Source organism: Alligator sinensis, unplaced genomic scaffold, assembly GCF_000455745.1.
Source record: "Alligator sinensis unplaced genomic scaffold, ASM45574v1 scaffold829_1, whole genome shotgun sequence".
In the NCBI taxonomy this organism is placed as follows: domain Eukaryota; kingdom Metazoa; phylum Chordata; order Crocodylia; family Alligatoridae; genus Alligator; species Alligator sinensis.
In genome coordinates, this window is record NW_005842399.1 from 873,682 (window position 1) to 890,538 (window position 16,857).

Here is a 16,857-nt window from a genome sequence, read left to right on the forward strand (position 1 = left end):
GTAGCGAATCCAGCTCACAAGTGACTCTCTGGTTTCTTCCTCTTGGCTGGAGGATGCTGCTGTGACGTGGGCCCAGAGTGGAGCGATGGGAACCTTCCCCTCTTGTTGAGATGCGTAGTTGAGGGGAAGGTGTCACAGTCTGTGATAAAATCATGCGATCGGTCTCATGGACCTAATGGATTAGATTTGGATTCAAGCTCCCAGAGGAGCCATTGAGGACTGAATGCTATGGAAGGGAAGCATAGACAACCAGGGGTCTCAGCCAGGTATAAATGCTGCTATCATGCTTTTCTGCCAGCCAGGATAACCCCACTCTCTCCATCTTCCCCTATCCACTTCCAGGGATCGTTTCTCTTTCCTTCCCCCAGAATATCTCTTTGCTTTCCCTTCCCTTGAGCTTCTCTCTTATGGCCTGATCCTGAGAGGGGCTGAGCACACACACAATCCCTTTCCTGGGAGTTATCAGCACTCAACACTTCCAAAGCTCACCCCCTGGAAGATCTGCAGAACTTGGCTTCCTCTGTTAGTACCCCAGGAGATTATTTTTTTTGCAGTAGTAATTGTTCACGGTGAGCAGCACGCATCCCACCTGTGAACATCAGTGACTCCGTTTTTAAATCAGCTTCGCATCTCACGTTTCCTGTAGGGAATTTGGTCTTTTCTGGTTTGCATTTTGGAGATGTACGCACAAGCGTTATCTCCCCCTTGCAAGAACAGAAAGAGTGCAAAAAACCTTGCATCAGACCGAGGTGCAGCAAGTGGGACGGCAGGTCCTGTGTGGGGAAGCACAGACATGGTTGCACAAGTAGCCTTTAGGAAGGAGGGAAGGTTTGGGAGAAGAGGAAGGCACCTACGATGCTGGAAGGAGGCGATCGTTCCAGAGCTCTGAGACAGTGGGAGAGGAAGAGAAGAGTAGGTGAGAGCAGCTTGGACGGAGGGTCCCCAGAAATGAATGAGGATTAAGAACCGTGTGTAAGCAGAGGAAGATCAGCAAGAGCAAGGAATTTGATGTGGAGAGGGAAAGAATAGACTAGTGGGGAACATTATTTTTCCCATGTAGGACTAAGCTTGCACAGATTGAACGTAAAAATATTAAAGCTAAATAAATAAATAAAAATTCAAATACTACCTTTCTTAAACTCTCAAGAGAAAACTGGGCCCAGCGAAGTCAGCTGGCGATAACCCTGGAGTTATTCCACACTGATTCTGGTGAAACTTCAGACCTAGAATCTGGCCCCATGAGTGCAGAGCGGTTGCGACCAGGGGACGGGGGAGGAAAATAATACGCGATAGGCGTTAGAAAACACAAAATTAAAACGGATTTGTTCCCCTCACAAAGCAGCGCTCGCTGGTTGCTTTGACTTTAACATCTTTATCTATACATTTTTTTTTTTCCCTAGTAATATTGAGAGGATTACCCTTGTTGGCCCCTGGGTGGTTACTGTGTGATTTTACTGTTATTAAATCTATTCTAAACTGCTTCATTATTCCTGCCTCAAGTTCTGTCTTTCCTCTAATCCTCCCACCGCCCTCCCAGAAATCCCGTGGCACAAACCCCCAGGAAGTGCGGGAGCGGGCAACGGTCTTGCAGACGGAATTTGAAAATTACGTGCACTCCAGCGGAGAAAAGGTCCGGTGGGCAAAGAAAGGTCAGTGGGCTTGTTTTTACCCTCTTCCTCAATGGCTACCGCAAGCTGCCAGGGCACCTCCCCGACGAGGTGCTCTCCGGGGGGCCAGGCCCGACAGGAACATTTTGGGGGCAGAGGCTTTGGGCGGGGGGGTGACACAGAGGCAGGAGGATTTCTGCCAATGTTAAATGTTAATTTCTTTCTTTTTCGTATGACGCGCAAATGAGTTTTAATCTAGGCTTTCATTAGGATTTGTATGCCTAGGGGGCTCTGACCCAGTCCCAGGAGTGGCTGAGTATACGGCATGTTGCACTGAAGACAACATGCCAACCTCATCCTGCTGTAACCCCATTGAACCCATTTGGTTCACACCAGTGATACATTTGGCCCAACGAAACCCCTTGTGAGCCGCCCTGAACTAAGGGATGCACTTTTTACTTGATGAGCTGACTCTTGAGTGTGGGGGTGGAGCAGGCGGCGCAGGGAGAGAGCACCGAGATCAAAAAAAAAAAAAGGCAGGGAAGAGAAGAGCTGATAGATTTTTTTAACAGTTGTAATTAGGTTCAGATCTTCCATTTCATCCGCAGCTTTAGTCGGGCAGAACGTCTAGAGCGCGGCGCAGAGCAGCATAGCGAGCCGTAATCATCTCCATCTAGTCTGGGAACAGGGTAGAGGGAGAAGGGATTTCATTTGCTCTGGGAGAAATTTTCCTTGGGAGCAGCGAGAGGTATTAAACTGAATCTGCCTCCTGGTAGTAGCCAAGAAGGTGAGAAAGTACAGACCCAGGCCTCTTGTACAAGCACAGCCCTCCCAGCCTGTCTGAGCTGCCAAGGAAGGAGCACACAGAAACCAAATACCTGTTGTGCAGACTCCATCCAAGGGCAGATGACGGACTTTTCCCCTGATCTAACACGGAGCATACTTTTGAAGTCCAGAACCTTGAGTTTTGGTGTTGACTTAACACTGTGCTCACAAGAAGTGAACTGTGCGCTTGAGAAGCTGCACCACCTGTGCCGTGGGGTGAATATAATCCTAGGGTCCTTTTTCTTTGAATCTTTTCCTTCCATTTTACTTCACCCACCAATCAATATCTTCCCATCCCCATCATTCAGGTGTGGACCAAATCCTACTATCCTAGATCAGGTCAGCAAGGAGGGGGCAAACTTTTTGACAGGCATGCCACAAATATGCCCTGTATCCTCCCTGAGTGCAACTCTGATCCCTTTCCTCTGCCTGATCTGCTGCTCTGCTTTCTGCTTCCTGCCTTATCTGCTGTTTTGCTCCTTGCCCCTTTCCTGATCTGCTGCATGTCACATACACAGGCTGCCCGTGCCACTTGTAGCATCTGTGTCGTAATTTGGCCACCCCTGAGGTAGGATTCCCATTGACTTCAGCTCTTCAGACCCTCTCACTGGTTCTTTATAGGCTCACTCCTTATGATGAACTTGACTCTCAATTTGACTCACCCTTCTTAAAAGATGGTGCATGCTCATTATGCTATAAATAATACAGTGTGCAATTATAAACAAAAGGTTAAGCATTTCTCTAATGGATGGTATCATCTGTATGACAAGGTCATTCAGGTTTAAGGAATAACAACAAAAAAAGTGACTAGGGAGTATCACGCCATAACAGCATGAACTGGGGGAGCGAAGGTTGCTCCCAGTGTATCAGGTATTCAGGTTTCAAGTGTTGTGTTCGGTTCCAGACAAGTGGCTGGATCTGTTCCCAAGAGAGAGATGCTGTTTCCTAAATACCCTACTACTTGGGTCGTTCCATAGTGAATGAAGGAGCTTGTGTGAGAGTCTGTCAGCCTACCCTCACCGTGTCTGCGCATTTCTATTGGCATGTCAGTGCAAGTGGTTAGAGCAAAGGACTGGAAGCCAGGACCGTGGGGTCTGTTGCTGCCTCCGCAGCCAGCCTGGTGGGTGACGTGAGACGCATCTTTTAACTTCTCTTTGCCTCATTTTCTCCCTTAATTCTTGTCTTCCTCGCAGCGGGGCTACAAGGCTTAACTTAACAGTGATTACAAAGTACTTGGAGCTCCAAAGATGGAAGGTGCCAGAGACTTGCAAAGCATAATAGCTGAGCCTTGCCATTGTGTGTTGCTGTGCACTGCATGTTTGATGCTGTGGTTTTAACACACACAGTTTGTAAGGGGCTCAGCACATACAAAAACCTTGAGACATTAGATAGTTCTCACTCACTAGTCAAATCCTCAGGCTTACGCTGCTGAACTTACCGGCAGTTCCATGTGGTAGGGAGATACTGTTGTTCCCAGGATACAGTTGGGGAAACTGAGGCTCAGAGCAGTTTTGTGGCTTGGACAAAGTCACTCATCAGGCAGCAGAAGGAAGGGGAATACAGAGTTCAGGTGTCAGGGCTCCTGCTGCCATGCTCATCCTCTAGACCATGCTATTGGAAATACGCTGTGACAAAAGGAAACCATTAAACGGGCTTGGTTGTGTTCAGTCCCCTGCCTGTGTCTGTGTGCACGCGCTGTGACTCTTGTGTGTGCACGTGCACGTTCTGATCACGGAGCCTGGAAGCTGTGAACTCTTAATGACCGCTGTGAGGAAATGCAAGCAGAGTCGTGAAACGTTTAAACATGATGCATATGCCTTTTGCCTTGTCCAAGGGCTACCCCCCCCCCTCCTTATTCTGCTATATGCATATGCAAATCTTTCCACCACTGACTGGCTTCTCTAAACTCCCTTCTTCCTCCCCTTCCCAGCCGAGAATCATGAATAATTAACATGGCAGCTGGCTCTTGCCTTCATGGCAGACAATCAATTGGAAACAGTGCCAGGGATGCAATTGTTTCCCTTTTTTGCATTCTCTGACCTAGTCAATGTTAATAACCAGTGCTTGATGGCAGGCTGCTTGCAAGCGGAGCATGGCTCCCTGCCCACCCACCCCTCACATCCTCCCTTGGCCCTGTCTTCTTGAAGCTGAAAAACACCTCGGTGAAGATGTTGCGGTTCAAACGATAGATCAGTCAGCCACTGGCTAAGGCAGGGGGGAGGAATAAGTATCTCAGGAAGTGATCACGTGGGCGCTGAGCCTCATCTGGGGAAATGCTCAGCACCCTCTGCTCCTGTGAGACTTGAAGGTGGCTGGGGCCTCTCCAGACTCCAATTTTACATTAAGGCAACCACAAGAAATGCCGGACAGATTGCATTTACTGGCCAACACCTTCGTGATTACAGAGGAGGATGAGAGCATTGCTTTTCCCCTTCAAGATTTCCATCTTGCAGTCAATGATGGAGTGTTGCACCCCTCCCCTCGTCTCCTCATGTGTGTCAGGAGAGATGAAAGGTCATTATAGGGAGCCTGTATAAGGTGCTTCACTACTGTCTTCCTATTTGTGCTTGCCCCTACCCCACAGCCGGCAGGCTGCTCTTGTCAGGGGCAGCAGGACTGGTTGGGACTGCCAGTCCCACTGAAGCTTTCTCCACCTGCATAGCAGGTCAGTTAAGGCCAGGCTCAGGGTTTAGCATCCAGAGCTGGGCATTGCTGTTCTTCTCCATCTTTGCTTTGATACCTCCCTTCTCTCTAGCACTTGAGTATCTCCTAGTCCTCCATTAAACAGCAGGACTAATATTTGTCCCACATGCTACATTTCCTCTCCAGCTTCCACGCCAGGAGGAAAAGAAAGACACGGGTGTTGAGAACAAGGGGCCAAATTTTACACAGGTGCAAACCTGGCCTCTGCCAAAATCAAATTACCTTAAGCTTTCACTGGCCTGACGAGGAGCAGAATCTCCCCCAGGCCTTTTCTTCCACACCAGCGTTGCCTCTAAGCTGCGTGGCGTGCGCAGGCGCGCTCATGCCACGCTGCCAGGCACGGCTGCGCACGCCACGCAGCTTAGAGGCAACGCCGTTCCACACCTTTTGAGGTGCTGCCTTGATAGCAGTGCTGCCAGCTCTCATGATATTCAGTGTTTTCTTCTTAAAGCCCCAGCTCCTGGAGCCCTGGGATTAGAAGAGATTCTCAGAGTCCACTGAAAACCAGCTTTCAATTTCTAGTCTTTGTGACAGCAGAGTAAAGCTGGGAAGCATATCTTCAGTGCCCCCTTCCGGGTTAAAAAGCCAGAAGACAAAGATAACCCACATCCAAGGGTGTCCATTCACCTCTCACAGAGGGATGTTTTCAGACCGCCGGCAGGTTATGATAGCTGAACATCTAGCCTGTGTTGACTGTTTCTATTTAAGCCCATCTCATGATTTCGGGGTAGATGGGAGGGGTCCTGGTTTTTAGAAGTTTTGGGTTGTCAGTATTATTGGGTCTGGCCTCTGGAAAGGCCCCGTGAAAGACACTGATACCAGCTAGCCACCAACATTTCTGTTCCACCGGGATACTGGCAGCCTCTTGCCCCTGCAGAACTGTTGGAAGTGCACTGAGCCCTTGTAAGAGCAGGGTGCTTGGGATCCAGGCTGTTGACATGCTGCGAAAGAGGACTCGACAGCTTTATGGGAGTGAAATAGCCAGTGGGCCAAATGCAGAATGGGCACAGCTCTCTTTTCCCAAGAATGATACCTGCTTAGAGCAATCCTGTCCTTTGTCACGGTAACTTTACAGAGCGAGAACAAAGCTTTGCAATTTTATGAACGTTTTAGCTGGGTCGTGGTTCGTGTAGGCGCCTTCTCCAGCAGGATGGGGGCATGGGCAGCGCTAAGCATTCTCTTGGAAAACACTGGTCCCTCGTTGTTTGGACGTCCCTGAAAGACTCGCAGCACAAAAGTAGGAGAGGGGTGCAAAGGACTTGCCTTATTGTCTTCGCATCGATTGGGAAAAGGAGTTCGCTTTACTCAGTAAACAGAGCTTTGATGGATTCCCAGGGTCCTTCCAGGAGCTGATCTGGTAAAATGACATTTTTATTACTGTTCATAAACTCCAATCTCCTGCTGCTGCTGAGCGATTAGACTTAAGCTGTGGGCAAACTTGCTGGTCCAGTGGCTCAACAAGCAAGGGCAGGGGAGGTTAGAGTGTAGAGCTTGCTGCTGTCAGGGGTACAAGAGGGAGGTGCAGGCACTGGTCAGAGTGGGAGGTGGGAATGGGAGACGTTGTGAGCAGAGCAGTAGCAGGAAGGTTTTAGGGAGCGCATTTGAGTGATAGTGGAAGAATTTTCTTCCTAACATTCCTCCTTTTTTCCCCAAAGCGAAGAGGAAATGACTGCAGCCTGATGCTTGCAGCTGGCATTGTGGGATAGGTGCAGGGGCGGCTGCTGTGTAGCCATGAGCGCGTTCTCCTCTTCGGAGCAGTGGGCCCTAAGGAAGGCACTTACTGGGGTAAAGAGATGGAGGAAATATACAGGCTATTATCTTTCCCCTTTTGAAAAGGCGAGCTCTGTTCTCAGCATGGTGGCGAGACCAGAAACCCACCCGTCTTTCAGATACTTACTTACAAGGGACTAGCTGAAAACTGGTGAAAAATTCATGGGCTCCTGGGATTATGGTATCAAAGGACTCTTCCTCCCTCCCCCACACACCTGACCCCTGCACATCCTCTCTTCATCCTTCCCACCTCCCTTTCTTTCCCTGTCTGGTCTGCTAGCCGCTGAAGTCAACACCTCAAGTCATGAGCAGGGCTAAGAGCCCCACCTCACCTGACAAAAAGGGACCGCATTTGGGAGAAGTAAAGTTGCATAAAACCAGCTCCTGATCCCTCTCCCCAGCCTTTTTCCTCTCGGATCACTCCAGTCACAACCTTCCCATGTCTTCAATGTGCTGAACATTCCCAGCAACCGCTGATGAAAGGATGTCCCGCATGCCCAGACAACATCCTTCTAGCCAGAACAGCTGAATGCTCCAAATCCAAAGCGCAACAAAAATAACATGGTGCTCTCTTTCTCTTGTTCTCCGTCTCTCCCCAGCCCTGCAGTCTTTCCTTCGTGCATATACCACCTACCCCAAGAGCCTAAAGCACATCTTCCACATCAAAGCCCTCCATCTGGGTCATGTTGCCAAGACCTTTGGCCTGAGAGACGCTCCCCAGAACCTCAGTACCTCCATGGCTGCCAGCTCCAAGAAGAAAACTAAACTCAAGCCACAAAGGTAGGAAGGCTCCTCTGCAAAGCGAGGGTCATGCACCGAGTGCTGCATTGTGTGCTTTCTGCTGAGGGATCTGAAAACCGGGATAAAGGTCGGGGTTGAAAGCTTAGGAGTGGGGGAGTGAAAGCTGTGTTGAGTCGAGAGGGCTGGCATTTGGATCTTGCTTCATTTACTTGTGCTTTGGTAACAGCCATCTTGGCTGGGGTCTGGGTTTCTGATTTACTATCCAAACCTCATTTCCAGTGAGTTGCTCCTAGAAAAATAATTTCCTGTTACTAGTTTTCAGAGACACCTTTGAGGACTTAAGTAGGCTGTTAGGTAACCTGGTAGCACTGCTGGGGTCTCTCAGTGAATAGGTGGCACCCTGGCCTTTGGCCACCTGCTGAGAAGCTGAACTCCAGGGCCGGGCCCTTTATTGTTCCCCCCAATGCGCTTGCTTACATGGAATTGAGACCCCAAGAGCTACATCTGTCCCTGCTCAGAGCCAGCCTGTGCTGAGGAGCTGTTGTCTCGTGTCTCCCCATGTCAGGTTCACAGGACTATTCTGCATCCAGGGTCGCCTTCTCTAGGACACGGCCACATACTCCTGACTGCGTGCGGGAGAGAATAGGATCCATTTGAAGCACTCCTTGGAAGGCATTCCCAGATCACCAGGTTGTGTGGAGCAGTCGCTCTGCTTTGCATGTCCCTTTTCGTACAGTGCAAGCACGGTATTCCAGATTGCCCCTTCTCAAGTTAATCCTCCTGGCATTCGGGAGTTGAGCCCAGGGCTTTTCCACAAGCTCAGAAATAATTGTCCTGGAGTGTCTCCCCTGACCTACTTGAATATAGTCCGTTCCCATTGTTTCATCGGGCTGCTGGGGTTTGGTACACCATGTTCTCTAGAAGAGCACAGGCACCAAGGGGAGAGGAGGGAGGCAGACGCCTCTGCTTCTTAGAGTTTGAGGAGTGACCGTCTTAGCCATGCCATGCATGGTCATGTTAGCATTTGTTGACCTCGGTGCTCTGCTGCTGCATCCTCTGCCTCTCTGGCCTGGGCAAATACAATCTCCTTCCACCTCAAATCTAGTCAGTATGACTGCTGCAGAAAGCATCTTCCTGGCTCATCTTTTCAACCCCTTTTTTCATAGTAGCATCAAGCGCAAAATACTTGACTTCACTCTATAGGGTCCTTCATGCCCTATCTCTGCCTGGCTTACTCACTTCTTCTGTGCTATAGACTCCTGCTGCCATTCTGCCCACGACACCGAGGATTGCTTCTTTGCAGGTTTTTCCAACAAGCACTCATGGTCTTTCTGTGTGGAACTCCATCCCTGCAAAGAAAAACAAAATACAGCAGCCTTTAACTCACGTTGAAACCTTTTTGTGCCATGATGCCTATCAAATGGTAGGCATCTGGTGTCCTCTGTCTAATGCTTATCCCACCTGTCTCACTGCTACCTAGTGCTCCTCCCATCTTTCCTGTCTACTGCCTATCTCAACTTAAATTGCAAGCTCTTTGACAGCTGCCTGTTTTTTACATGTATGTACAGCATCCAGCATGACAGGGCCTGGACCTCGAGTCGTTAAGGCAAAGAACATGTCATTGTCATCATTATCTTCAAACCAGTAGGTTGGGATTTTGGACTTTCAAGTTCTGTTCACTGCTGTGCTGCTGCAGGACTTGGGCTTCGAGGATGTGGCAAAAGTCAGGACATATCTATGCCATCTCAGTGCTCACCTCCTAAGAAATGCACCTGCATTAGGCCGGTGCAGAACATGTGCCAAGACACACGTCGAAGACAGAGAGCCTGAAAGTAGTCCTGGGTGTGCTTTCACCACTGCTGTAAGGTATCTTTTCTGTCTCATCATCAGGCATTGGCATGTGCTGGGAAGGAGCAAGTTGAAGGGGCCATGCCTTGCTGCAGTGATCCTGGCACGGCACAGAGGTAGGGTAGACATGCCCTTAGGCATCTCAATAACTGACTGATTCTCAGCAGCACTGAATACCCACGGGGCCCACCGAATTCAGTCAGCTGGTGGTCGGGCTACCTAAGTGCCTTACAAATGCATTTGCGTGTGTTATGTCCGGCACCCAGAGCCAAACAGCTAGTGGTGTAAGTGTGCAGTGTCACTGGGCATCTCTAGTCCTACGCCCATTAACACCAGCTGAGCCTCTAGCCACCAGATCTGAAAATTTGGGCCTAAATTTCTCCAAGTCAGGTGGTAAAATGAGGACAGTGATGAAGACACTACCCTGCTTCAGAGAAGTGTGAGAGAGCTTTAAATAACTGTAGCAGACTTGGCCATGCTCAGGGGTAGGAGGTTCTTGCGGTTAGTAATGTGGACCAGTTATTATTGAGCAAGGTCCAGAGCAGTGCTGTACACTGCAGTTCCTACTGTTCATCATCTTTCACAGTTTCCCTCTCGGTCGTGCTATGAGGATTCTCACTGCTGCTGCCACCGAGATTGTATCGGCTTAGTTGGGGCAGGACAACTTTTGGGTATAGACAGGGGCTAAATTGGGGAAGCTTCAATTCTCATATGACCAACTGAAGCCATTCTGGGCTCAGTGTTTAGAGGACCCAAGGCCCACGAGGCTGTCTTTGACTTGGCATGAAAGAGAGACCCCAAGCACTTTGCTCATACAAAAAAAACAGGACCCCTCAGTTTTGAAACAGGGAAGACGGGGAGCCTCTCTCCTGCTCGGTATCCACAACACAACTCCTTCGCAATAGGCAGTTGCCTTTAACGTTGCTCCTTTAATTTAAAGAGAAGGCAAGTCTTTCTCTCTCTCTCATTTCAGTCCGATTGGACTTTTTTGTATAATTGTTGCTGCAAATGCTGTTAGCAAGTGTGAGCTGTTCAATTATCACGCTAATCCACAGACCGGTCGTAGGCCTGTGACATCTCCAGCTCCTGCACAGCACCCGGGAAGAAAAAAAAAAAAGCAGCAGCAGAGGAGGGGGTTTAAAAAAAAAAAAGTTGGAGACAGCATTGTCCTTGCTTTGAGAAGCCACCAGGGATAGGCCAGTACTCTGCCTCCTGCTTCAGCTGACCCTCACCAGCAGATGGGCAACAGGACGGGAATGCCCCTGTGAGCCGGGGATTTAACAGGGCTTTATTTCAGGAAGAATAGCCTGATTAGCCGATAAAGAGCATGTAAGATGGTATGGGGCGGGCTTTGATGTCTTGCTGGCCCAGCAGGGAGCCAAGCGATGACTGACAGCAGCGTGTCACAGGATTACTCGGCCTGTGACAATGCTTCTCTCTGTTCCCGTGATGTCGCTACTCCGTTCCGGCTACTTTTTCTGCTGTTATGTGCCTTTTTTAGACAGCATTCCTCCTCCTCCTCCTCCAGCTCTGCGTCCCATTGTATGTAGTACAGACAGGCTCGAGATACAGTAGGTAGTTTGTGCAGGGAGCTGCGGGGAAAGGTGTTGGAACAAATGGCATCAGAGTGACTTTAAAGCTCATTTGCACATGGATCGTATAATTGCGGGTCAGGGAGAGCAGGCAACTTTACACAGGTCAGTCACGGCTCAGACTCCAGATTTCAAAATTGGAGCATCTGGAAAGTAAAGACCCTGCAAAACTGTCAGCGTTGCACCGAGCAACAATTGTTCTTGCGTGTGGAAGCTTGCGTCCTTAGTAACTTTGTAAGGGAGGAGGAGAGAGAATATATTAGAATTTTAAAGGCCCGGGGGGGGAGGAATAATGAAAATAGACTTAAATTCATCATACATCAGCATTAATTCAGGATAATACTGTTACTTTCCACAGGCTTATTCTGGATTTATACTGACATAGTAGAGAGCAGAATTTGGCCTATTTTTTTTTTTAAAAGCACTTTTTTTTTTAATTGTTGAATGGAAGCTTTAGATAATGAACCTGATGAAGGGCCCTTGGTGCCCAAAAGCTTGCCTGACCCCTCTCACATTAGTCTAATAAAAGCTATTGCCTCACCTCTGAAATCCAGCCTGAAATAATAGCAGCAGAGTCACTAAACAATTCCTTTTAACAGCATTTATCACTGTGCTTCCACTACAAGCATTGTTTGTCGCGTGGTAATTACACATTGGGTCCAAACATGCGATACTTTTCTTTTTCTTTAATTGCTCTGCAAACTAAAGCACCATCTCTCACCACCTGCACAGAGAAGAAAGAACAAGCAGGCCCGGTCAAAAGAAAGAAAGAGAGGAGTAAAACACAGGTGAAAGGGTCATCAAACATCCTTTTAAAGAGGACAAAGAAAACTTCTCATTTTTTTTCAAAGCTCTCTCATTACTCCCCTACCCTTGTAGAGAGTCTTGTTGAGGAAGCCAAAAGCTGATGACTGGGCAGCCAGGTGTGTGTTTTGTGTTAAATACTGAAACACCCCAGCCTTCCCTTTCCACCACAAGTACACATGCCGCCTCATTCTCCCTGCTGCTCCTCAGCAAGGGTGCACGTAAACGGGATGATCCCTAGATCAGTTGTCGCGAGACTGCCATCCTCAGAAGCAAAGTGCCCTTGAACGAGTGCTTGAAAGGTGCAGAGCTTCATTTATATGGGCATTCTGGAGGTGTTGGCTATTTTCTTCTTTCAGGGATTTATGGGACTCCTGGTGACAGGATATCATTAAATCCAAAGAATTAACAAAGCTTCAGAGGGGGATTGGGACATTTGTATGGCTAACACCAGTACTCTGAATGGTCATCGTTAGTGGGATGGAGGAAGAAGGAAGAGTTTGGGAATGGAGCAGAAAATCATCCTGCTTCACCATTTAAGATGAAAGCTGACTATTGTAGACGAGGAGGAAACTGTGATGGGGGTGGACGTACATGACAGCTGCTTGCTGCGGCATGTTTTACCTTCCCCAAAGCGTCCTGGTGTTGGCTGCTGTCAGAGGCAGGGTGTCGAGCTAGATGGGCCCTGGGTCTGATCCGCCTTGGCAGCTCTTGTGTTCCTCTGTGCTGGAACGCAGTTTCTTCTCCATTCGGTTATTTGATCTCTAGGAGGGAGTGTGCACAGCGCACACAGGACAGTGTGTTGCCACCTGGTTCTCAAGCTGGGATTCGAATCTTCTGCTTCTCTGGAGCCATTTTGTTAGTGACAGAAGCACAACGGTGTGCTTCCAAGTCAGTTATATTGCTTGTGCTTAACTGTTAAGGTTGATGTTCAGGTATTGTCTGTTGAGGGAAGCCAGGCCATGCTAAAGGAACTGGAAGAGGATGAAGAACCCTAGGCCTTACCAGATCAGCCCTCGATCCACAAGGCCTGGCTCACAGGTGCCTTTATCAGCCTTAATGTGTGGTTCTAAAATGCATTGAGCTGCTGGGATGAGAGGAGAAAGCATCGTCACCGTGGCCTGGGGCAGTGTTTCTTCATTGTAGGACACAGACAGGGAAGAGCAGCCTCATGGATCCAGGCATTGTCTTGCAATTCAGGAGACCCAAGTTTCATTTCCTGTTGAGCGACAGATTTCCGGTGTGACCTTGGACACGTCACAGTCTCGGTGCCTGAAATCCCCATCTCTACAGTAAAGAGAACACCCCGCAAGGGTGATGTGAGGATAAATATGCTAATAAGAATTTAATACACTCGGCTCTTGTGCAAATGGGGACTGTGGTCTCTAGGTAGGTGACAGTGCAGTCATTAGACTCATGCAATGCCTAGCACGCTGGCAACCTGAAGAGCCACTTGGCCAGTAGGTCTGTGACCCTCTTCTTCCATGATAAGGGTCCAGTCTGAGGATGTGTTCAGTTCCTTCAGCTTCTGTCGCCTTCAGTGCAAGCAGAGGGTGTTCAGCGCCTCTGTAGATCAGGCTGTAGGTCCTTGTCTGTGCTAGGAACTTCAGGGCCTGTTCTTCAGCAAAGGTACATCTGTCCCCATGCTACCAGAGAGGAAGTCTTAGTGTACAGACTATGATCAGATTCTTTATACCATGGTCACGTGAAAACCATTTCAGAATTAGACGCGTAGGAAAATGCCTACACTGAGAAACTGCAATCAGCTGGGCTTTCTTCTGCTCTCCCTCTTCACATTTTAACAACCAAGTTGTGATGCAGTTGTTCTGGATGTTGGCACAGACTCTTCAGCAGCCAGTCGTACCAACTCTTTCTGGAGAGAGGACTTGTGTCCCAAGGAACAGGCTCTTAACAATTACTCTGCAGCATTCTCCTGACTTCCAGTACCCTAAAATCATTGGAGGGAATGGGCAGGGGGAGCCAGTGGACGCACTCAATGGTAACTTTTTTTTTAGTATCCTTTGAACTCTCCCTTGGCGCTGGCAATCTTGAAAAAACAGATGCCTCTTAAAAAATGGGGGGGGAGGTTATATAGCAAGGTTGCAGCTGTATCTCCCTGCAAAGCAATTGTCTCATCATTAGAAGCAGCTTGCCTGCCAATTTTTATATGGCATTTACAGCTTTTTTAATATCACTTAATTAGTCAAAGGCAAATCTGGAGTTCTTCCCACTAGGAATATTCACTTGGTTTGTTTGAGTCTCTGTAGAAGGACAAACTAGGCTGAATATAAGGTTCAAGAGGGAGGCTGGTGCCATGCTCAGAAATTCATAGGGCTCCAGAAACAGTTACCAGGAGAGGAGTTGGTCTGTGAAAACAAGCACAGTTACAGAACGCATCTCAAGTAAGACAGACGAGATCCGCTTCCAGCATCCTGGCATTCGGAGATCCAAGGAAGCTTTATCACAGTAAAGATCATAGGATCATGGCATGCTGAAGAGCTTCCCTTTGGATGTCTATCATCTCCTGCTGCCGCCAGGATGTAGAACCTTTGCTCGGTCTTCTGGTGAATTAACGAGGCTCATGAGCAGAGCCAGAAACTCTCAGTGCCCGTTAGGTGCCTGTCAACAGAAATGAACGTTTCTGCTTGAAGCATCTTCTGCCCACTAGGCCAGGAGTGTGTGCAGACAGAAGCATGGACGCTGTGGAAGTACTGCGGCATTTTCATCCCTTTTTCATAGGGAAGAGCTGAGAAGTGAAGGACCTGTCCATTCTCGTCTGCGTAGATACGGTACAACCGACCGAGACGATTCTGAGGTTGTGTTCTGTATTGGTTGTGCCCTCAGCTTGAAGGCTGCCGTGTGTTGACTGTGTCAGAACACGAGTCGATGCATCTCCTTCATCTTACCAAGCTAGCGGTTGTGTCAGCTGATACCGACGTGCCTGAGCCATCTGTTGACTTGTCGTAAGGAGCCTGTGATTGCTGATGAATTCCTCGCCCCCCAAAAATGGGTTGCATTGGCTACAGATGGCTCATCCAATGCGATAGGTAGAGAAGGCAGGTGTTGAAACAGCCTTGGCCCAGAGGCATCCCAGCCGTGTTGCCTGGCACCATTTCAACCGCGGGATGGGACTAGCGGTTGGAGAGGCTGTCAGGCAGATTGATGGCATGGTCCACACAGTAGCGTTTTCTGATAAATGATGCAGTCCACCGCATTCTTCTCCAAAGACACACCACGCGTTCTAGGTCCGCGCCTCGCAGCTCCTAATGCTCCTATTTCTTCAGCTGGAGCAGTTGTGGAAACGCCTTGGGTTACTGCCTCCCAGGTGAGTTGGTTAAAAGGTCATTTGCACTTGCCTTGCTGTATTGCACCAGTGATTCACGCAGCAAAGGACAAAGAGCAGGCAGCACGGACCAAGTTGGAAGGAGCTCAGCGATAGCAAGTATGCTCGCAATTTAGAGACTGTGCAGGGATCATCTAAGGGGTTGTTTGTAGTTGTCGGATTTCTCATCATGACTGAGAAGCAGGAGTGCCCTCCCAAATGCGTGCCCTTGAACTCTTCTGACACTTGGGGAGGCTTGGACCCAAGGTGGACTTTGTCTTGAATGAGGCAAAAGTCCAGGTGAAATGTAGCACGACAGCTTGAAAATGAAGCAAGGCTTCAGATATATTTTTGTTCCCTTTTCTATGTCGGTATTGCTTGGTCCTTTCAAACGACAAGTGGTGGACAGTCTAAAAACCTAGAATGATTTTACATATCATCTCAAATGTAACATGACAGAAGTAGCCTTCTGTGTCGGGTATGCAGCACTTTGATGCACAAGTACAGAACCAGAGAGGGAGTTTTGGAGTCGCTGTACAACACACAACTCCAGGAGTCAGTGACAACAAAGCAGATTGTACAAAGAACGTGCCACAGAGATCACAGCATTGCGAGACAAGTAGAAATCTGGAGTGGGGAGGAAGGAGTTCAAAAGCACCTCTGTGATTTAGGAGCACGAGTCTCATCTGGGCACATTAATCTCCTGAATTACTTGGGCACTGTTTTGCATCTCACCCCTGGCTTCTTAAATTCTAATCTTAGATTGTAAATGCTTTGGGAATCGCCTTCCTATATGCAGACAGACAGCATGTAACCTTGCTTGTATTGTGGTAGCACCTAGGAGGTCTTCAGCCAACGATCAGGGCACGTTATTCTTTGTACATCACTCAGATAAGCCCTCACTAAATGTATGGTAAAGCTGACACTCAAACCTTTGCTAACGCTAACATAAGAATATCAATGATAAGCAAGAAGTTGCCAGTCTCTTGCCAAGCTCTGTTCCCTGCCTGTTTCTCAAGTTCTCATGTCTCTTTTATTTTAACTGTTATCCATCCACTGCTTGGTTTCCAGCAGAATCCCATTCATCTGAGTCCTGACTAACCAAATTGCCTCTTGTTTGAAGCATAGTCAAGGCCCCCAGGCACCCGTGCTTGGACTTCAGTCCCTCTGCCATTTCTCGAAATGCTGCGCATCCCAGGAAAGCCTTGTGAATCAAACGGATCTAAACCAAAAGAGAGCTGTGCAGGTTGTCAGGGGGATCCAGAGGGCTCCTCTATGGTGGGTTTCTCTAAGGAGCAAGTGGCTGCTCTGTGCAGAGTTAGGGCTTATCTACATGGGGAGAAGAGTGCCTGGTAAATTAAGGTGTGAACTTACAGAGTGCTGGGTCTTCTGCATGAATTCTGTGCTAGTAGTGTAACAGTGATGTTGTAGGTCCAGAAAGTATACGAGAGGCAAGGATTTCTTGGGTGGTATCTAAGAATATGATTTGTCCAATAAAAGATATCACCCGAAGAAATCCTTGCCTCTCACATGAACTCTATGCTGACACTCGTAGCTCACACTAAGTGCAGGGTAGCTTAATTCCTCTTAGGTGTAGCCGAATACAACAGTTAAATGGATGTTAAGGAGAGGGGAACAAACGCGG

The 16,857-nt window shown here is 48.5% G+C and overlaps 1 protein-coding gene across 1 annotated transcript in view; it reads left to right on the plus strand.

The window, feature by feature from the left end:
- DDX31 (DEAD-box helicase 31) overlaps positions 1 to 16,857 on the plus strand; it is a 67,411-nt gene that overhangs the window by 41,721 nt on the left and 8,833 nt on the right. Inside the window, exons 18-19 of the mRNA XM_006029805.2 lie at positions 1,538 to 1,649; positions 7,505 to 7,685. Coding sequence (XP_006029867.1) covers positions 1,538 to 1,649; positions 7,505 to 7,685 — 293 coding nt within the window. The remainder of the gene's footprint in view (positions 1 to 1,537; positions 1,650 to 7,504; positions 7,686 to 16,857) is intronic.